This window comes from Astatotilapia calliptera, chromosome 12 (assembly GCF_964374335.1).
Source record: "Astatotilapia calliptera chromosome 12, fAstCal68.1, whole genome shotgun sequence".
NCBI classification, from domain to species: domain Eukaryota; kingdom Metazoa; phylum Chordata; class Actinopteri; order Cichliformes; family Cichlidae; genus Astatotilapia; species Astatotilapia calliptera.
Genome location: NC_137433.1, coordinates 17,922,071 through 17,944,000, shown reverse-complemented (window position 1 = coordinate 17,944,000; position 21,930 = coordinate 17,922,071). Strand labels below are relative to the sequence as shown.

Sequence of the window (21,930 nt, the reverse complement as noted above, 5' to 3'; positions counted from 1 at the left end):
GACGCTGGCATTCTGCCTAAAGAGAAATCAATGAAACAAATTAATCCTTCGCAGGCTGCAGTGACACCGTAATCCATCATTCAGGGGGCGCTTTTACACGCTGAATCAGGGAGCAAGTCAGGGAGGAGGAGAGCTTGGCGGATGGGTGGGTGCATGTTGGTTGAGAAAGGGTGGGGGGAGAAGGGCGGGTGGGGAGACCAAACCCCTGGGGGACAGGGGCAGACATCCATGCTTCAGTAACACTGTGGTAACGGTGGGTGGTGGCAGGGAATTGAGTGGCTCTGAGCCCTGCCTTTACATCCTTGAGCTGCCTGTGGACATACATAGTAGTAGGAGGAGAAAAGGGACGTAAACACAATCAGCTAAACTACACCATGCACACAGGCACGGTTGTGATTATACACATATTTTCTCTCTTTTTTTACGTCACGTGATGGCTATTTCAACCCCACAGGGCTAATGGCTGATGCTGAAATTCATATGAAAGCTTTATAATTTGCTTCGCACTGAAAATACAGGCAACCAACTGGTCAGTAATGTATGGACATAACTAAGATGTCAAAGAAAGGAAAGAAAAATGTCAGTAATTGGAGCTTTGCAGGATTTCACTTTGTTCTTAAGAAACTGAGGAACCTAATGAGCAATATGCAAAAAACTCACTAATTGCTTGTCTGTGAAGGTAAAAATACACTAAAAAACAGATCACCATCTCACTATTCAAAGCAGTGTGCTCCATACGTGTGCTGAGATTTGCTGTGGTGATGCCCCAGCACAGAGCCACTCAGGGCGCAGATCTATCTGTGTGATTGAAACATGTGATCATCTTCCCTGTGAGGAGACAGCGTTGTCCAGGCCAAGATCCACGTGAAGCAGCTGCACAGTCTGTTGAATCTTGTAACACTCGGAGTCAAATGGTACCACAATTCAAGTGGGAGCGAAGAGTGGAAAAACACACACATACACACATATCAAGATTGATGTGTTTTTTATTAAGATCTTTGCTGTGTTGCATTGCCTCTTAGTAATCTTACATCATTATGAAATCAAATTCAAGAGCGTGATCCATTCGGCGCTACCGTCTCAGCCAGCTTTGTTGGTCTCGAGGCTCCTTTGCAACAATTGTGGCTGCACAGTCATCGATGGTGACTGTGTGTGTTCATATAACAGTGACTTTTGTAGCTGATGAAGGGTGGTGAGGTTCATTGCGTTAAAAAAATGACAGTTTATGCAGAAACACTACAACAAAACCTTTATTTGCTGCCTTATTTTAACAGGGGGCTCCACTTACCTTTACCAGCTCCTGGTAAAAGGAATGCGGGTGGTTGGCTCCTTTCTTCCTCAAGACACAGGTGGTAGCATTCTGAGGAACGGCATGTTAGAAAGAAATCTGAAAAAATATTGTGGGCGGAGGAATAAAAGGAGGGGGGTGAATGTGGAGGGTGAAGGAAGAAGGAAGGGAGAGGTTGAGATTAGGAGTGGGTGGGGCAGCAAAGAGGAAGGGTAAAGGGAGTAAAGGGATGGAAAACAAGGAGTGGAGGGGAAAAAATCGAAAGGATGGAAAAATGTGGGGATATTGCAGCAGAGCGGATGGTGTGAGGGAGGCAGTGTGAGAAATGTTGCCGGAAATGCTAGAGCCAGCAGCGTGTGTAAAAAACCACACTGCAACATTTCTCATCCTTGACATCACTGACAGACTTTCCAAACACACACAGTGTGCTTTCAAAGTGCACGGTTGTAATATCCAAATCTTTACCGCAGCTTCTCCTCTCAGATCATACTCTTTTGTTTTCCTTCCTTCTGTAAACACGGCAGATGTCAGAGGTATTAAATTTAACCAGTGCTGTAATTCTTAATTTGAAGGGTGTGTGTGCTTTAAGATTCCCACAGCAAATACAATAAAACATGTTTGTGTGCAGTGAGAACATTCTTTGACTCGCTCTCGAAGCCGTAGAAGAGACACACTGAGAGGAGTGAAGGGGTGAGGAATGACGGATATGAGGAGAGGAGAGGAGGAGGACAGAAGATTGTTGTGGAATGTTTGCAGATCTGGCCAGAACTCGACCATCTCATTTGTCAGGGCTTGACCTCAGCTCTGGGGTTAAAGGTTAAAGGCAACATCTGAGGGAAACTGACTCGGCTATCTCACGGCCGCACACACACACACACACAGGCAAGTAAACACACAAATGTGTGAGAGTGTCTCTCCTTCTGCATGCTCTCACACATAATTCAAGCTCATGCACACTACATCTGTATATATCATCATTAATATCCATCCCAGTCTTATTTGTTTTATTAAAACCGAGTGTTATGTTGACCCCTAGCTATGAAAAGATTAGCTGCCAGTTTCCCAAAAGCATACCAAAGACTTTTTCCAAAACAAAGCACTGAAGAAGAATTTGAGTTCCAGGATGCTTGGATTCATTTCTGAGTAGAAAAGCTTGGAGTGTACTCGATAAACACACACTCCTGTACATAATGAAACAGAACAAATCAGGACTGGGCAATGGATTTCGAAGAGAGCAGCTCCTTAAAATCAAAGTAATGATTAATTCACCTTTTATGTTATATTTACCGCTCTTCGTGGTCGCAATTCTCGTGCTTCTAAGCAGACGCGTCACTGTCACTGTCCTATGACCACACAACACTTGCCATAAATTACATCTCATCCGAGTGTCAGCCCTTCACCACACCAACATGTCCCACTGTGTGTCCAGGCAGCAGGCCACCGTGTTCCTCTTTGCCTGTGAGGTGACAAACAACACAAACTTAGCTGCAAAGGGCAAGGTTAACCACACGGAATCACTCAAACAAACTCTCTCCTCCAAGTTTCAAATTAAAGTGAGGACATAGCAGGAAATGACAATGTGTGTGGCCCGTTTCAGTGACCCACATAAACAGCAGACACCTGTGAGTCATATGAAATTAAAACAATTGGCTGATGGCAGCTACGCCTTGCATACTGAAAACGGCGGAACTCAGTCATGTTTGAGAGCATTTTTTATTATTATTATTATTCATTCATCTACAAATAAAGCGAAGCAGCAACTCACTTAATGTGACTGCACTTCCAGACACTTCTGTGCCCCTGTTAGGGAAACAAATTGTTCATTTTTTTGTTGTTTAAAATGCAGCCTTCCTCCCCGTTTCTCTTTTATTCAGCTTTAAAAAAAAAAAAAAAAAGGAGAGAGAGAGAGACAGGTAGTGCAGTAGCTAATATTCATGGCTTTGAGATGCATTTTAAATCACACACCTTTGTCATTCTTTGGCCGGAGACATCAAACAGGTGCTATGAATAATTTATCTTAAGAGTTTCACATTGATAAGGTCACAATCTGCCAGGTCTGGACACTAAACACAGGCCATCTTCACACCTTCACTTTGCTGTCTTTTTAACACACATGTGCCCTCACACACACTAAAACACACTCCTTTTAAATGAAAACGTCAGCATGCGTATGTGTGTGTGTGTGTGTGTGGGTGAGAGAGAAAGAAGGAGTTAGTGTGTCTTTTGATGTAAATATTTTTAATAGTTGCTCGACTTGTGTGACGTGATAATATCTACATGTTAAGACATATTTCTCATACAGTATAGATCAATTTATGGCACAAAATATTTTTAAAGTTGGTAAATCTGCACGAATATGCCTCTCACTCAAACTGCCTCAGAGAATTACTGGGAAATGATTTCCTCTGTACTGATGTAAACTAGACTGCAGCAGCGTGCTCAGTCGCTCATGGTTCAGCTACACTACATTTCTAATTAATCCCCTGCTGTGTGTTGATTTTTTTTTTTTTCAGGGAAAAATGAGAGGAAAATAGTGCAGTGCTTATATCATGCCACTCATTCAAATTAGAAGGAAGGGATGGGAAAACTATAGCAAAGTATCACCAAAGGTCATCAGTCATTGCAAGGCACCATAGCCCATAATGTAAACATCAGTGTGTTAAAGTTACCAGAAGCGAACTAATTAGATTCGTAAATGCTGTCTGATGTGAAATTTTCTGCCATAAATATTTTGAAATGGGAGCTAACTCTCATAGGTGAGTCCGTCACCCACTACAGCGCTATGGCAGTGACAGGACAATCTGAACATTAAGCGCACAGGAAAACACTCCTCCGCTGTGCTGACCCCCCTCTTCCTTTTCTCTCCTCGTCTGTCTCTCGCTTCTTGTTCGCTTAAGAAGTAATCGCAATACTTAAAAAAAAAAGAAAGAAGGTTTTGCACTCTTCTGTGTCGGAGAGTAATCTCGCTCTTCTGTCGCTGGGCTATATTTCTACAGTGTGTTGTCGGATAATGTGAGGATGGGATGAAAGGTAATCTGCGTGCAGAATTCCTAAAGCTCCCTTATCCTTGTTGAATTTCTCAAGAATTCCACCTTTGGCCCCCCGGTTTCCCTGAAATAAATTACCTTAAGGTGCCTTCACGAACCCCCGGTTAGGTTTTTTTTTTTGTTTTGTTTTGGGGGTTTTTGCGTTGCCCTCTTTAAACTCAGCCAAGCAGGTATTAAGTCCCGTTCTAATTCACTTTGTTGCTCAGGGCTGCATCTCTCCCTGAATATTTGACAGGCACTTGGGGAATGAGACTAAATTATTTCCCAAACTTGCATGAAAATAGTCCTCACAATATTAAAATTGCGTTGTGTTGAGCATTTCTGATTACAGTGTTGCATTAAGTTGACACAGTAATATAAGCAGGTTGCTTTTAAGGCAAACCCTCCGGGCACTGACAGTCACAAGCCCTTCTGATAAAACATTTTCCCATGTCAGTTAATTTTCTGTTAGTTTTTCCCTGTGTATTGGGCTTAGCTACTGATTGATATACGCTAGGCTTCCTTCCACGCTGGTTTCCTAAGAAGTACACACGCTGTTGAAAAATCTGTTTCCCTTCATCTAGCTCCTGGTACTTAAAGTTTGGTTTTTTGGTGTACTACAAAATTACAGTGTTTGCACTGTGGAACCACGAGGGTTTCAGTGCTAATGGATTTATAATCTCCGTCTCTGGGACCATCCAGAGTAATTAGCACATAGGCTCTAAAGAAATGATGGTTAGTGAGCAATAAAGCCATTGCCCATAGCATAAACTGACAGCCCCTCTAACCTAACCAACCTAAAGTCTAATTGGGAAAGTCGTTGCAGTCATTGTCCTAAATTATAGTCTGGGATTCGAAGTCCCTGGAAAGAGACTTCAATTCATGACACGTTAACTGAAGGGAGCGCATCTCTGCACACACACATCTACAGTAAATATAATGAGAAAATAAACATTTATTTCCATACAAACTAAAGCGGCATAATATAAAGATAAAAGCATGCAAGAAATTATCACGGTTGTTGTTAATAAACTTAAAATCGTGCACATCCGTTGTTGTTGGCAACTGAAAATGAAACTTTTTCTTTGTTTTGGGAATCACTTTTAATATATGTATAGTTTTCATTAATAATTAGTAAATGATTTATCGTGTGGACTCTGTCCTGCTAATTGTTTAGGTCTCCAAATAGTTCAAGCCCATATGCTATTACTGATTTTATATATTCCGACTATTTCTCACGAATCGTCTTTCCATTAAGAGCAATTAGATTATGTCTATTGAAAGTTGCTGATCCATTGGGGGGGGGGGGGGCAATGGGATAAAAGGCGATTTCAAGTGACCTTCCCGTCCCTTTCACACCAATCCGAGCCTCCAGAATAATTTGGGGATCAGTTTTGGACAAAAAGAAGCCCCTCAACACCCCCCACCCGCCCCAACAACCCATACCCTTCACCCACCCCCCTTTTCAACACACAACCACTCAGAGTAACAAAACCGCCAGTTTAAACATGAGAATTAGTTCTATTTTTTTTAATCAATATTATTAATTTTAACTTGCAAGAAAGATGTCATTTAGGTATTTTTTTACAATTCTTATATACTTTTTTAAGAACAGAGTAAGGTGTTGAAAAAACAAAAAGGGTGCAGAGTAGCAATCAGACTGCTGCTTTAAAAACCAAGTCAAAGTCTCAGTTGTTTTGAAGAGGTCACGTGACGTGTTATTTTAGATTTAACTACTTCAGCATAATTACAAAAACTAATTTCATTTTGTTTCCCAACTAAAACAGGGCAAATCAACGGACCACTACAGGTTTACTGTTAACACGAAGAAACAAATATGTTGGAAGTCAGTTATATATATATATAAATATCCCCAAAACATTAAACTGAAAGACTGGCAAAGGACTAAATTCTGTATTATCTCTTTCTTTTTTTGTCGTTTTTTGACTCACTCATTAGTAAGTAAGGTCAGATAAATGTAAATGCAAATTTTTCAATGTAAACACATTTTAATTAAAGTTAATTAAATATTTATATATCTATATAGAGAGATATAGATATAGATATATAGATATATATGGGAATATCTGTATTATATATAAGAGGTACACATCATTATCTCCCCTGGGTAACAAGCGCACCAAGGGTCTGTTTAGAACATGAAAAAAAAAAGTACAAATAACTTCTGTGACAAACTTTTTCACACTCCGCAGAAGCGGGGTTTAAACTTCTTTGGTGTAGCTATATCCTGTGCTCCACTTGACTTTTCATCAGTGTGTGTTACTCAAATAATAAACATTCGGGAGCAACATGGGAGATATTAAACGTTGCTTATAGTTGCATGCATAAAGGAGAACATCACTTCATTCCTTTTTGATGGTTTAATTGTCTTAATTTAGCACGCAGGTGTTGACGTCGCAGGGATCAGCTGTATGTGGCCCTTAAGCTCGGCAAGCAGAAACACAACACTCCTGTGTACACAGGAGACGTTTTGAGCTGAGGCCCCTGGAAAAGGTAATCAGCCTCTAAGCCCCATACAATGTCTTATTGAATATACTGCGGTTACAAACTCTGAAGTGATTACATACACACAATCAATAATAAACAGACCTTCAACGCTTTTTTTTTTACTAATGTTTTTTTTCCTACATCAGTTTGCATCGTTTTAAATGCTCTGAAATGCATTCCTGTTGTCATCTGGTGTTTTATTAGGGAGCCTTGCACTTATGACCTCAGTGTTTTCCCAACTGATTGTGCTGCTTGTTGGTTTCAGCTGCGTTAAAGTTGCATTTTGTGAGCTTTACAAAGTCTGAATTTGTGTACAGAGGGCATTATTGATCACAGATTTGGCAAAACTGCAATGTGCTTCCCATTCTTACAAATGTTTATCTAATAAGGTCCTTTGACAAAACTACCATGCGAGGGAAATTTAAGCAGCCATAGAAATTCTATTTGTGGTTTATTCAAGTTTTATTGCAATGGAAAATGTCAGCCTTGTCTATTTCGAGACCGCAAATAATCTGTTGCAAAGCAAACCGTTGCATTGCAGTCAAAGTAGGACTGCTGCTATATAATGCGCAAATGCATCAATCACCTGAATGACTCGCTTTGTTAATGTGATTATGTCATTCTTTAGATGTTTTTTTCCAATAAGTTCATATTTTATGGAGACGTCCGTATTTTTCTACCCGATTAAAAAGTGGAAACCTTAAGTATAGGACATGAAAAAATATTGCTTTGCTCACTTAGTATTAATTAGCATGAACTTTATTTCAGCATGGGAGGATTAGGTTAAATGTTATTATGTAAGGTTATTTTAGAAAGCCGTCTGGCACGCGCTTTGTCCTGGAATATATTAACCTGGCCCACATCGTTTATTTTATATCACTTTTCACTGCACTCCCTCCACATCAATAATGCTGCTTTGATGAAAAAAAAAACATACACACACGCATACTCCATGTCGCTTTAAATTTCCTCTCAGCAACATTTTCTGACGCATAATGACTTCTTAGTGGTGCGCTAATTTTTATTTGATTTTATTGATTCATTTATTTATTTTTTGAATCTATAATGTATGCATCTAGTAATATCTTGGCTAAATTGGCACTTGGGAAAGAGTGTAGAAGATGGGCAACGCCTGGTCTCCTTGATCAGTCTTTTAATCCGGTGACACTATCGCTGAGACAAGCAGACGGTTATCGATCTTTTCATTATGTGTTCAACCAACAAACAGCTTCGCAGGTGAAGTGCACTGGACGTCAAAAAAGGGGCTCTCGTGTCCATTTGTACTCCAACCAGCCTGCACTAACATCACTACCATCAGATATACAAATCAGTGGGGAGAACGTGAAACGAGTGTCTACCGTCGCCCTTATCGTGGAGGGAGAAATGAGACTGTGCACTAGTTAAAAAGTTGTGACTTTGACACGACCCGGACTTCTGCACGCTTTAAAGTAAACGCTCCTGTGGCGGGACTCAAGAGAATTTTGTCCTTGCTTTCAAAAGCACGCGTGTGCATGGCAGAAGAAGTAATAAATAGTGCACTTGCCTTATCGGTGCCCGGTTTGCCCACGTAGAAAGCTGCTCCGCTACCGTTAACCACCGTCGCTGGCGCTTCTTCTTTTAATGTCCTGACGTCCACTTTCTCCTTTTTACTCTTGCCGATTCCCAGATTCTATTAGAGCGTCTACCCTGCTCCCATTCGCTGTCCCTCTCACTCTCACTCTCCTCTCCTCTTCTCCCGCGGAGACCCTTTCCAATCTGTAGAGTTAAATCTTAATGATACACTTACAGAAGAAGAAAAAAAAATCTTTGTCCGATTTAATCTTATTGGTTTCACCTTTTCAAAGAGCTAGAGATATGGCCGGGGAGTTTCAGTGGAGTGTCCGAGACAGGGACGGGAGAGAGAGCTCTCTTGTTGAATACTTAAAAAACAACCCATCCCTCCTATGCGTTTACAAAGGGGGCACTTGCATATTAACGCTCCTTTATGTCTGCTATTATCTCGGTGAGGTTAAAGCTCTGTTTACAACGTCTTTAATTCATTAAACAACAATTATACGTATTGTGCATAGTTACTGAGTCTCAGCACGGTATTACCATGTTTTTGGACATGTACGCACACGGTTTGGGGGTTTGTGTTCAATCTATATTCCGTGCGATCAAGAGTGTAGTGTATTATTGTCGCTATATTTATTCAGATGTAATAACACGTATTTTTTATGTTCGCTGAAGGTTTGGTGGGTTTTTTTGTTGTGTTTTGTTTTTTGTTTGTTTAAGTTATACATCCCTAACAACAAAACAGTTGTACATTTCATAACCTCGTGGATAAAAATATCCTGTTGTCTTTTATCCACACAAAGGATAAAAGACAACAGCGGCAAAGTTCGGACTTTTATATTTTTAAAATCCGCTTTTGCGATTTAAAATGCATGTCTGATGAGTTATGGATGCATTTATATGAGGCTGTAATTGTACAATGTACGCTAGATGGCAGCGCGATCCAGACATTTTTGAGTTGGAGAGGCAGTAAGCCTGCAGAAACCCTGGTACAAGAAAAAAGCCGGAATCCCCATGCAAATTGTCAGTAACTTCACATTTTGAATTACTGTCATTATTAAGACATAATATGACACCGGCTCAGTGATTGTAGAGACTATAGGACCTTGGTAATTATTGAATATTGCTCATTCCTCGGTCTAATTTTAGAGATTTTCGGCCGCTGGCAAGGCATCCCGTTTGTATAACACTGTCTTTTATGCATCATTCTTCCCACTGACATTTTCTTTCTCTTATTAACTGGTTTAAACTAAACGTTAAGTTTTAATCAGCGAGACTGTGCCGATTACAGGCAACGATGTACCGCAATGCGCATGCCAAGGACAAAACAGCCTGTGAAAATATCAATCCATGGCAAAACATTAATGACATCCGTTAATTCTATAATGAAGATAACAGTCCGAGACAAACCATTTTGAAACTTCGGGGAATTTCTGAAGCAGAATCCCCCTTTTGCCGCTGTGTACATTTTTTTTTTTTTTTTTTTTGGGTATATTTGTCGTGCGTAAAATCTTTGTCCACTCTTTCCTTTACCCCGCTTTTTTGCTATTCTGTCCAGGGTTTCTTCCTCTTTTTTGGTGACAATAGACGGCCCATACTAATCAGGTTTCAAAGTAAATAGCAGCGCGGGGCGAGCTCAATGTAAATTGTGCCTGTCAGAGCCCCCCCCCCCCCCCCCCCCCAGCCCCTCCAGTCGTCGATGGCAACACTGCAAAAAATGTCCGTCCTCAGACCTCAGTCATTCGGTGCTGGAACCGAAGCGGGAGACTGAATCTTCCATCCAGGGGGTGAGATGCTTCTACTTGTTCCTAATGCCAATCGATCCATCACTGTAAAATTCATAACATCGACTATTAATTACTAAACCGATCTCCCGCACGGTTGTCTTGATGTCAACATATCGACTCTTAAAATAACCCCCAAAACGACTCAAAATGCGATCGGAAACAAGGGGGATTCTATAAACTACAGTTATTTGTCTTTTTCTGCATTTTCAGAAAACAAAAATAACATTGGAACATTTGAACAGGAGACCCGGTGACTTATTTGGATGGACACTTTTTGCAGTGAATGAACGGAGGGGGACTCTAACCAATAGAGAGAAAGAGAGGGCTTGGCTATAACCTTAGCCTCCCATTTTCTCTCTCCCTCCCCCCCCCCCTCCCTCCCCCCTTCTCCTCCTCTCCTCCTCCTCTATGCAGGGCTCTGGCCAGTCAGTCGCCTTTGATTATCAGTCTCCAGCAGCCCCTCTCTTGGCTCCTTGACATGAGCACCATATAAGGCGCAGCGATCTCCATAGAAACGTGTCAGTTTCAATAGTAGTGTCAAAGTTCACTATATACAGACATTCGCGCAGATCCCCCGTTTCGGAAACATTGCTCTGCTGGTCCTCCCGTTTAAGCGCATTCATTTTTTGGGTCTCTCCTTCTTCTTGCATATTCTATCAGTTGTTGGTGTTTTTCCTCTTCTTTTTTTTTATCTTTTCTCTTCGTATCTCCATTCCTCCTGCTGGAGAGAGGTGAAACTATACATGGGCACTTCATTCGGCGAAACGGTTTTCTTTCGCTGCCTGGCGAGATGATGAGGTTTATTTAAGACTATAGATGTAAAAATCCAGCTCTTCAGTTTTTCCTCCCCTCCTATACGACGAAGACGGGAGTGTAAAGGAGCACGGGGAAGAAAAGAAAAAGGAATTTATCTCCGCAGCACTTTGGATCGCGTGTCTTTCCAGCAAAAGCTTCTTTTTTTCTCCACTCGTTCCTGCGTCCATGTGAATCGCTCCTGCCTTCCCTTTGTGGCTATTTTATATCAAACTGCAATTTGTTACGTCTGGACTCGGGTTTTCCTACAAGATTAGGGATTCCTGAATGGCTGACTGCAATTTACCTTGGAACTGGCCTCCCGATACTTGCATATCCTGATCGGGTGCCTATTCAATCGCACTCCTGAATTTTGAATGTATTGATCGCGTTGTACTCTCCTTCTCACACCATATGAGATTGCGTGCTCCGATTTGACTTTGCACTGCCCCGTCTTTTGAGATCTCATTTTTCTCTTCTACGCTTCATAAACATCGGCGATCATTTCGCTTTATAGCACTTTCCGGGGCCGAGATATGGCAATGGTAGTTAGCGTTTGGCGAGATCCGCAGGAAGACGTGGCCGGACCTCCGAGCGGCCCCAACCCAGCAGCGCAGCCGGCAAGGGAGCAGCAGCAGGCGGCATCGGCGGCGCCGCACACTCCGCAGACCCCCAGCCAGCCGGGACCCCCGTCCACGCCGGGAACGGCCGGGGACAAGGGGAGTCAAAATTCTGGACAGAGTCAGCAGCATATTGAATGTGTGGTTTGCGGAGACAAATCGAGCGGCAAACACTATGGCCAATTCACCTGCGAGGGATGCAAAAGTTTCTTCAAGAGGAGTGTACGGAGGAACTTAACATACTCATGTCGTGCCAATAGGAACTGTCCCATTGACCAGCACCACCGAAATCAGTGCCAATACTGTCGGCTGAAGAAGTGTTTAAAAGTGGGGATGCGGCGGGAAGGTGAATATATATATAATTTTTTTAAGCCAACTCATGATTACGCATCATCCTAGTAGCAGAATAACAGAGCTGCCATGTTGCATTAAGGTCACAGGCTATATGGCTGGGCATACTGCAGTCTCCATCCATGTTTGAGAGGGATGTTTGCATGAATGGTTAGTCTGAGAGAGGGGTTAAAAAAAAGGCCAGTGCAGCCACAGCAGCTATGCTTGTGAATGCAGGTCGCCTGAACAAAGCGACTCGTCCAGCTGACCCTCTTTATTTTGTGTTTTTCTTTGCAGGCTAAACTGAGTTCTTTGCGAGCAAAGGCGTAAAGTCGAGCAAGCCCATTTTATGTATAGCTTTTAGACCAGAGGACCGATTTCTATGTGTGTATGTGTGTGTGCCTGTTATGTTTGTCTCTGTATGTGTGCGTGTGTGTGTACAGTGAGTGTGTACAGTATGTGTATGTGTGTGTCTGTGTACAGTGTGCAAGGCTAATAGTCCCTACCATCAAGTATCTGCAGCTTACTAATTTATAATTGTACAGTAGGATTTGTAGCCCGAGTTTCCGTGAATGTGAGGCGAACACAGTACAAACCCACGTCTCTCTGGCTCCTTATGCTGACTAGACAGCTCAAACACACTAAATAATGTCGCTGAAGTTGTTCGTGGCTCCTTGTTTAGCTTGGTGCATTACAGGCCTTATAACTTTGCTCTCTATGTCAGGTGTTTGATTCCAATTTATGTAGACATCCCTCCGTTTAAGCCTATTATTTGCAGTACACACTACGAGCCCATGCATAATGTACACCGACTTGCATTAATTTTTTATTTATTTTTTAATATTAAACAATTGCCGGATTCCTTTTAATCCTAGCTGAGCGCTTGATGTGGGCAAAACGTGCAAATGTGCCTGCATTTAGCAGTAATTATCAATCGTATTTCGAACACGTTTGGCCGCTTTTAAAAATTATTTTCCAAAACACGACCCCACGTAACAACAGTGCAAAAGTGCCATGCAATTACGCCTCAAAACATCAAAGGGAGCAAAATTGTCAAATCTACTTTTAGATAAGAAATATACATGTGTGTGTGCGCGTGTGTGTGTGTGTGTGTGTGTGCTGTGTGTAAAAGGGAATATATTTTTCATTTGCATTCAACCTCATATACTTTGCATCCCTAAATACAAATGCAGTGTGAGGAACGAGGGACATAGCATATCTGTTCTGATAGAATAATTTTCTGTGAAATATTACAGTCTTACGATCAGGGCACAGTAGTCAATATGTTTTGAAAAGCGTGCTGAATTTTTTATTTCAGTGCATGCCTTTTTTTCTTTTTTCTTTTTCTTTCACTGAGAAGAAGCACACAAGCTGCAGCTTGCATCATGGTTGTACTACTCATGAACAATCTTTATCAGTTCTGGATGCACATTTCCTCTTTGTTTCTTTCTTTTTGTCAGCGGTTCAGCGAGGACGAATGCCTCCAACCCAGCCCAACCCAGGCCAGTACGCACTGACGAACGGGGACCCTCTGAATGGCCATTGCTATCTGTCCGGATACATCTCGTTATTGCTGCGGGCCGAGCCTTACCCGACGTCCCGGTACGGGAGCCAGTGCATGCAGCCCAACAATATCATGGGTATCGAGAACATCTGCGAGCTGGCGGCTCGATTGCTCTTCAGCGCCGTGGAGTGGGCGAGAAACATCCCTTTCTTTCCCGACCTCCAGATCACCGACCAGGTGTCCCTTCTCAGGCTGACGTGGAGCGAGTTGTTTGTGCTTAACGCAGCCCAGTGTTCCATGCCTCTGCATGTTGCCCCTCTGCTTGCCGCGGCGGGCCTCCACGCCTCCCCGATGTCTGCGGACCGCGTCGTGGCTTTCATGGATCACATCCGGATCTTCCAGGAGCAAGTGGAGAAGCTTAAGACCCTGCACGTAGACTCGGCAGAGTATAGCTGCCTCAAAGCCATCGTGCTTTTTACATCAGGTGAGTGTCCCACATGTCACACAAAAACATGCCTAAAATCAAATGAGGCCTAGTTCCAGTAATGTCAGTGGGTGCATGCTCCTTAAAGCGAAGTGCTGTGACATCAATAATATGGCTGTCAGGTTTAGGCTGGTCACAAATCTGAGATTACGAGATGTTTGTGTTGCCGATGAAAGCTATTTTGTCAACAGCTTGCTACATATCCACTTACATGCAATTCCATGTCAGCTGTAGCCGCAGTATAAGACGTGTAAACAAATCCAGATTGAGTAAGCGCATCAAGTTTTTCAAGTGCATCACTCACTCCCAGTGCTTTTTTAAAAAGGAGATAATTAACATTCTCATGTGTAAATATTTTATAATTGTTGAGTTTAAAGTTTTCTGAACATGTCTGAGCCGAGGCTGAAATTGTTCGCCTCCATAAATTTTGGAACAGGTGTCAAATAATTGAGCGTAAAGATTAAATAGTCTATCACCGGGTGATATATGACAGCTGATGCACTTATGAGTGTCGGTGCGTGCTTTTATCCTTGCTTTTCGTGTGCAAACACATGTCTTGGAGTTGGAGGGGGGGGGGGGGGGGTTGCAGGAAATAATCCTTAGCAGATTGAGAACAAAAAAGCTGATGAAAGTTGACTAGTAGGCTGTGTCAGTGGATCGCTTCTGTAGGACCTAGAGTAGCCCTGCTGCTTAGACTGTTTGTTGATTGCTTAGAGCCGATCTATTAATTTTCTTAGTTATTAATGGTTTGTTTCATTGCACAGCTTTGAAAAAGTAATCAGCTTTTCTTTTTTTCTGTCTTTAAAAAAAAAACTTGCGTAGGTCATTGTTTAATTGACGGCCGACTGGGGCGAGGTTATAAAGGTCCTTATTTATGCTCGATGCACAATTTGGATGGTATTTTGGAGTTAGCTGTGTAGGCTTGCTGGCGGTAGGCCTGTTATGTCAGGGGAGTCTGTTGATTATGGGAAGGAAAAGGAAAGTCTAAACTCGCTTGCAGGCCTCAAAGTACTTTGTGAACTTACCTCAAAGTTTTGACCTCATTTTCTCACGCTTGGCCCGTCCCAAAATTCTGCATTTAAGTTACATATTATCTATAATTGCGCATGCTCATAATAAAATATTCAGTTTTGCTGTGCTTTTCAGATTTGGCTTTATATAAAAATAATTGACACATTCATTATCCCTAGAAAGCGGCATAACATTTTAATGTGAAAGGGGTTACACTTGTCTTTCAGTGTGTTTCAGTGATAATTAGGCCTATTTATTATTAAATTATCTTCGCTGAGAGAGCTAAAACTTCACACGTATATTACCTTTACTGTTTCCATATTAAATTATATTATGGCTGTATTCTGTTCTTTTATATTTAATTACATTACTTTATTATTTTATTATCATATATTACTTTCAATTATTTTTTTTATTATGTTTTCACAAAATTTTCGCACATCATATTAAAATATCTCACAGTGTGTATTATGAGGATTTAATTTATCCCAAAAAGTTCAGTGCTCACTAAAGTTAAACAAAAGGAGTACAGAGTTTGTATTCCAGCTACGAAACCGCCGTCAACTTTTACTTTTCCTCTTTGGTGAAAACATTACCACATAGGTTTTCCTTCACTTGGAGAACTTAGTAATTGTTTATATTTTTAGTTTCAGAAGTCATAATAACTACTTCAGTTTGGGGCTTTGACAGTTTGGTTAATTTGATACGCCAATTTTTGGTGGCCCACTGGGAAGTAAATATATGTTTAAGACAAACAATACGTATTTGGTCTCTGTTACCGTTTTAGGTAATATCACAGCCTTTTAGATTCGCTTTGCTCAATATTAGCCCACACATCCTGTAATGTAGGTTTGTGCAGTGACATAGCTGACTATATCCTTTTAGTGCACAGCGTTTCAGTAATTCACCCCAGATTACCCAGAGAAACTCCATACACACATTAACATCCTCCATGTTTTCTAACAGATCATTTAGTTAGTTTGATAGGCTACAACTGGTGTCGGCTATAGAAAGTCATGTGGCACTTTGCCAAGATCAGCGTGGATTGTTTGCCTTTAATAACGCTCGACTTGTCAGTATTTGATGCATAAATAATAGTGGTCAGGCTAAACTATTCCGTAAGAGTTCAGGATCATTGTCTTGCATTAACTCCTTATCCACATGTGCACACTGTGGTGTGTGTGTGTGCCTTTGCTAACTCAGTGAAATAGTCGTTTGTGTATCTGGAAGCTATCTTTTCCTGTGTCCCACTCTATTGAGGTTATGGGGTGCAGTGCTGCAGACAGGGCCTTATGGGGAGCTATGGGGTGTCTTTGACCGGCTTTCGCTCCACGCATACGTTCATATGAAACATATTTTCCGCAATGCTTTGAACACCTTATATGGCTGCATTGCAAAATTCATGCCAAGCACTGGATTTTACTAGATATTTCCTAATGTAATTAACTTCAGCCGCATTGATTGCTGTAGATTTTAAAAGGGACACTCAGCGTTAATCCAAGGGGATTTGCATACATGGTGCTTTGACCGGCCGGACAAGGGTCACAGTAAATCACCCCGAGATCTCAGCGTTGGCCTCGGGTTCATAAGGTTATTGTGTCTGGCCATAGTGAATTATAACACTGAGAAATTAAGAATAGGCTTAAAAGTGTCTTCCAGCGCTAAATATATAGTGCTTAAAACTAAAGCTCTCATTCTTTAGTAGTTTCCACAAAAGCACGGCTTTCTACGAGATCTTTTAAGGACAACCTAGCCTTCATGTGGGATATATATGAGAGCGGTTACGCTGTTTGCGTTTACAGACGTTTATAAGCAGCGCAATACGCATGCCCGGATTGTGAAAAAAAGCAGATTTTTTAACAAGCGATTAAAACGTATAAGACACTAATAAGACTGATTCAAGCCTTATTTGCCTTTGTCTGTACTGAAGCGTGGCTGCATATCCCACCAGTTACCACCTAACACGTCTCGCCTACGTTGTGCACAGACTCATTTTCTGACATTTTATGTCGCTTCTGTGTGACTATTGACTTCACCTCCTCTAATAAATTTGATTGCTTTTAGGGCCCTGTCCTATAGGCTCCATCGAAAAACAGGCCAAGAGTGGTCTATGGAGAGAAGAGCGGCGAAATCACTTAGCAGCTTACTACAGAGTAATTAGGTCACATTACATCTAGTGTAATTTCAGATTCATCAGTGCCGTTTATGTTTCCATATACTTGAATCCCCAGAGCCCAGACATTAAGAGCAGGGGCCTTTAGCCCTGTAGCCAACCCTTCGTCTTTTGCCATGTTGCCCGCCACTTCTTACTCTATATGTCTGCAATAGGTTTAATGACATTTAGAAATATATTCCGGTTGACTGGTTCAAAGAAAGGTAGCGACATCGTCCTCCGAATTGTGCATCCCCTACTGCAGCAGCAAGTCCCCTGTTTGTTCTCTGGGCTATAACAGTCCCACTCGCTCAGTGTGATGTAGCATGTTTGGGCAGCATGTTTGTTCATTCCACATTGTCAATAACACATAATGGCGGGTGTTGAATGATAACCAGAGCGCTTTTGCGGGACACGAATTAGGTATGGTAAGGTGTGCACTTGCCAAAGCCCACTTGGGGTAAAAAGTAACCATGTGCCTTTGTGTTCAGTACTCTGTGGAGAAAATGTCAGCGAATATATCGGCAATATAAATTGATTTGTGCGCCTTTAAAAATAATTTGTAAAAGAAAATGTAGGCCTACGTGGGTTTGAGAACACTCTTTCTTTCGCCTGTGTGTTTCTCTCCAAGCTTGGCGGCCTGACATAGTTTGGAATATAATTTTAATCATAGATTTTCAGTTGTTTTTTGACTTTGTTCCTCGATATCAGATTCAGGCACTTTTTTCCACAACGTTTTTTAGCCCGGGGCTAAAAAAATAAGGACTCTAACCACAGTGTATTGTGTGCTTGTGTGTGTGTGCGTGTGTGTGTCTTTCTCAGACGCTTGCGGCCTGTCGGACGCTGCTCACATCGAGAGTCTACAGGAGAAATCCCAGTGCGCCCTGGAGGAGTATGTGAGGAGCCAGTACCCGAACCAGCCCAGCCGCTTTGGGAAGCTGCTGCTGCGGCTGCCCTCTCTGCGCACCGTCTCCTCTTCGGTAATCGAGCAGCTGTTCTTCGTGCGTTTGGTAGGTAAAACTCCTATTGAAACCCTCATCAGGGATATGCTATTATCCGGGAGCAGCTTCAACTGGCCTTACATGTCCATCCAATGATCCTTATATGAAAGTGGAAAAAAAGAAAGGAAAAAAGGACCAAAATTCAGCACCCCTCACCCCATCCTCCTTCAAGAAGACTATATATAGGACCTTTTCTGAGAAACTTGGAAGACATTACTTTTTTTCTGTCTTCTGGGACTGTGATGGAATACATTATGTACAGAAAAATATTGGAACTGGACTTTACACCTGTGTAAATCCACTCTCATCTTCAAGAACAAAACTCTTCATTTTGTAAAATACTAGTCTTTATTTTACTTTTTTGTAAAAAATACAAATAAAATGAAAAACATCATATGCGCAGTAAGAAAAAAGAATCAAGACTTAGCGGGAAAATAATGTTTCCAAGCAATTATAAGAATTGTCCTGTGTCTATGTACCTCTCTGTTTTGTATTATTTCTGGTTCTAAACCAGGGTTTCTGTGATTCTATACTAATAATTTTTTGATATAACCTTTTTGCTTCTTATAATGAGTGCGATATATGTTGTCGAAGCTATGTTCTCCAAGAATTAAAATTGAAGTGAGAATTTAAAAACAGAAAAATAAAGAAATTTAGACAAATAAGAAACAGTCTAATCGCTATGACAATATCACCACTGATGGTTGAACTTTTTCCCAATTGATACGATGGACCTGCAACAGCAGCAAACTGACCTCCAGGACATTTTTACTGACATTTTTACTCCAGGACGTCTGGGGCGCCTTTACCCGGACCATAAGTGCGTGTGGAGTCGATCATCAGTCACAGAGGAGAGACATGAAAATCAAAAGCACTTTTAATATATCATTTCAAATACATTTTGTTTGTTTCGTCTTGAAAATTTTCATTGTTTCTTGAATTTTATTGGTTGTTGCCTTCAATTTGCTTACTCCATGATGCAGCTTTTTGCAGAAGGGTCGGTTGATGAAGTTGTGTGATGGTGACTGTACTATTAAAAAAGAAATAGGCAACGATGTCTCCTTCTCAAGCGTTTTCCTACAAGCAAATGTCAAGATGCTGTGGCTTATTTTATACCATCTGGGGGAATATGTTATCTCTGTGCGCTGCTAGATTCTATAAGAGAAAAAACCCGCAAGATATCCCTTCATTTACTGAGTCAGAAACACAAAATACTTTTCTCCTCTATTTTGTCTGACAGTGAAAACGAGATGATGCACGAATTTAGTGTGGTAATTACACAAAAGGACGCATGCCTTACATTTTTAACAGACCCACTGACATAACTGGCAGTGCGGATGCAACGGAAGGGAGACTATACGTGCGGAACTACAGCCGTGAGCTCTCTGCTAGCCTGTGAGCGCATTAATGTTTAATATTTTTCCCAGACAGCAAGGGAAGCCTGCGCACCACACAGAGCCACCTCTGTCCTTCCTCCCGTGGCTTAATCAAGGTGATTCTCCACAAACCAAACAATATTCCCCATCTACCCCGTTCTTAAAAACCCTGCCTTGATAGTGCTTGCCTCAATATTGATGTGGGCGTCATTTGGCAAAAGGGTTAGGCCCCGCTGCAAAGCTGCTGTGATATGCGTGATCAATCTGGAAAATGTATTTTACAGCATGTAAGCCAGTCGATAGGAACACCGAGTGTGATGCATTGTGTGGGAATAGAGAGGAGAAAGGAGGGAGGGAGGAAGAGAAAGAAAGAGAGAGGGGGGGTAGAGAGACTATTGGAGCCAGTGCTGAGACAAACGAGAGAAGAAACGCGTCAGGAAGAAGTCAAGTGTATATCTGTGTGTGTGTGTGTGTGTGTGTGTGCGCGCGCGCGCGCACGCGTGCGTCCATGAGCGAAACTAGAAAGACGCAAAGATATGTAGCCTTGGTTTGCCTTATGCACTCAGGGTGTAATGAGTCCATCGATAAGTCTTCAATGTGTTAGATGGGCTACCTACAGTTGGTGTCCTTGCATTGGCCTGTTTCTCACAAGCGTTCTCTCTCGCTTTTTTGTCTCCATATCCTCCCCAAATGACAAAGGAAGCCCGGTTATTTACCTGGCTCTACCCACACTGGCAATACTGCATTACACTAACACCCAGAGTGATAAAACGTGATAAGTTGGACGGCGTTATGAGGGAGAAAATGGGGTTTTGGTGTGACAATTATTAAATTTGCCTGTTATCCCCACCAGCCCATCATCACCACCACCCTTCATCATCAGACGTGTTGCTCGTCTGCCATATTGTCCACATCTTCATCTGCTGACTGGCAGTGATGAGGGGCAGTAGAACAGGAGCTGAACTGCATGTAGCACGTTAAAATGCCTGGATTTGATATTGCCATATGTTATCTACCTTATAGGAGTTGGGGGGAGGGGTGCTCGTGTCAGTGGTTTATTTGGTTTTTCTTGCTTGCTTTGCTCAAAGGCTTCAGTATTAGACTATTCATTAGTTGTTGCCAATGTAGGAATTCTAGGAAGGTTTTCATTTAGGTTTTTATCCGTTGTTCTCCAGCAGAAAATCTATTTTGTTTGTATTATGGCTCATGCCTGTTTCTCGAACTCGACCTGTCACTGGGCCATGCGCTGTGTTGTTACCTGAAACACTGTACAGAGATAAATGCTCTTCAGTTTGGATGCTGGTTCCGTGTTGTGGATGTGATACTTCTAGAGTATTAGTTTAGTTGAAAATTGTAGAAAAATCAGCTGATGGGGCTTTTCATTTTAGGGTGGAGACAGAATTCGATTTTTAAGGCAGTTAAATAAATGAAAAATAAAAACAGCGACACGTAACCAGCAAAAACAGCAACCTTAGAAACACACCTTGACGCGCTAGTAATATTTAGCCCATTTTGATTTTTGGTGTGTGTGTGTGTGTGTGTGTGTGTGTGTGTGTGTGTGTGTGTGTGTGTGTGTGTGTGTGTGTGTGTGTGTGTGTGTGTGTGTGTGTGTGTGTGTGTGTGTGATTTTATTTGTTTGCGTCTTTGTTTGTGCGTTTTCCGAATAATCCAGAGGATTTCCTGGATGTCGGACTGTGCGTGAGATTTATTTTTACATTTTATTTTAATTTTTTTTAAAGAAAACGAATGTGGCTCCTCCGTGGTCATCAAAGCAGTTCAGAATGCTTTTGTTTTATGTAGCTCTGGTCTAAACGGTTTGCTGGGTTAATAAACGCAGCTTTCAGCTGGTTGTCTCCACATAATGTATTCAAAATCCCTCTAGAGTGACTATCTTTTATCCTCTTGCTGAGAGCATTCTGTTATACAATTGTTACACTGCAGGCTATATAAAGCAACAGTTCAAAAACAGATAAAATGGTGGCATGTGTTCCCAATTAACGTTTCTGTATAGGCAGTGCGAAGCAAAACACATGAGGACTCTTGGAAAAATGATATTTTGTATTTACGCAGTGGACCCATTTTTGACAGAGGCTTAATTTAGTATATTACGTAACACTTCAATTACTAAGATAATACGCGTTAAACAACAGTAATGTTTTCTTTATTTTACAATCAGCCGTTTATCACCAAATGTCTTATGTCCTGATGTGATGACAGCATTAGTATTAATTAAATGAAAGTTTAAAAAAATGAAAAGCATAAAGGAGCAATAAGAGAAAACTAAACGCACCGTCAGATTAGACCCTAGCTGCGTTGGGTAAAGGAGATAGATGTGTTGTACACTTTAAGCTCCATTTGTGACTCTGTAATTTCGGAAACTCCGGTTACCAAAGTGTTACTACGAAATGAGTTAAATAACCATTTACCTTTGTCTGGTTTCATTCATCAAACCACAAGTGGAGGACTCCTAACACGGGGGGCTATTTGTTTGCTTTAC

General features: G+C 41.6%; 1 protein-coding gene and 1 long non-coding RNA gene across 3 annotated transcripts; one reads left to right on the top strand and one right to left on the bottom strand.

The window, feature by feature from the left end:
• Positions 1–968: 968 nt before the first annotated feature.
• On the bottom strand, positions 969–8,798 carry LOC113033991 (uncharacterized). Of its 2 annotated transcripts, none has more exons than XR_013912617.1 (5): positions 8,657–8,798; positions 8,366–8,577; positions 2,558–2,744; positions 1,289–1,387; positions 969–1,179 (listed from the first exon to the last, which is right to left on the bottom strand). It is a non-coding gene; the product is annotated as an uncharacterized LOC113033991 (long non-coding RNA). The 2 variants fall into 2 exon arrangements; XR_013912616.1 differs by having other exon boundaries at positions 1,289–1,360.
• A 1,818-nt stretch (positions 8,799–10,616) lies between these two features.
• nr2f1a (nuclear receptor subfamily 2, group F, member 1a) lies at positions 10,617–19,112 on the top strand. Its single transcript, XM_026187796.2, has 3 exons — positions 10,617–11,921; positions 13,366–13,893; positions 17,879–19,112. Exons 1-3 carry the CDS (start codon positions 11,492–11,494, stop codon positions 18,151–18,153), a joined length of 1,233 nt encoding a protein of 410 aa, XP_026043581.1. The 5' UTR covers positions 10,617–11,491; the 3' UTR covers positions 18,154–19,112.
• The last annotated feature ends 2,818 nt before the right edge of the window (positions 19,113–21,930 follow it).

Excerpts from the sequence above, each read along its gene's own strand:
- nr2f1a (XM_026187796.2), top strand. The coding sequence starts at position 11,492 with ATGGCAATGGTAGTTAGCGTTTGGCGAGATCCGCAGGAAGACGTGGCC. Across the intron at positions 11,922-13,365 it reads AGTGGGGATGCGGCGGGAAG|CGGTTCAGCGAGGACGAATG; the intron begins GTGAATATATAT and ends TCTTTTTGTCAG. Across the intron at positions 13,894-17,878 it reads CATCGTGCTTTTTACATCAG|ACGCTTGCGGCCTGTCGGAC; the intron begins GTGAGTGTCCCA and ends TGTCTTTCTCAG.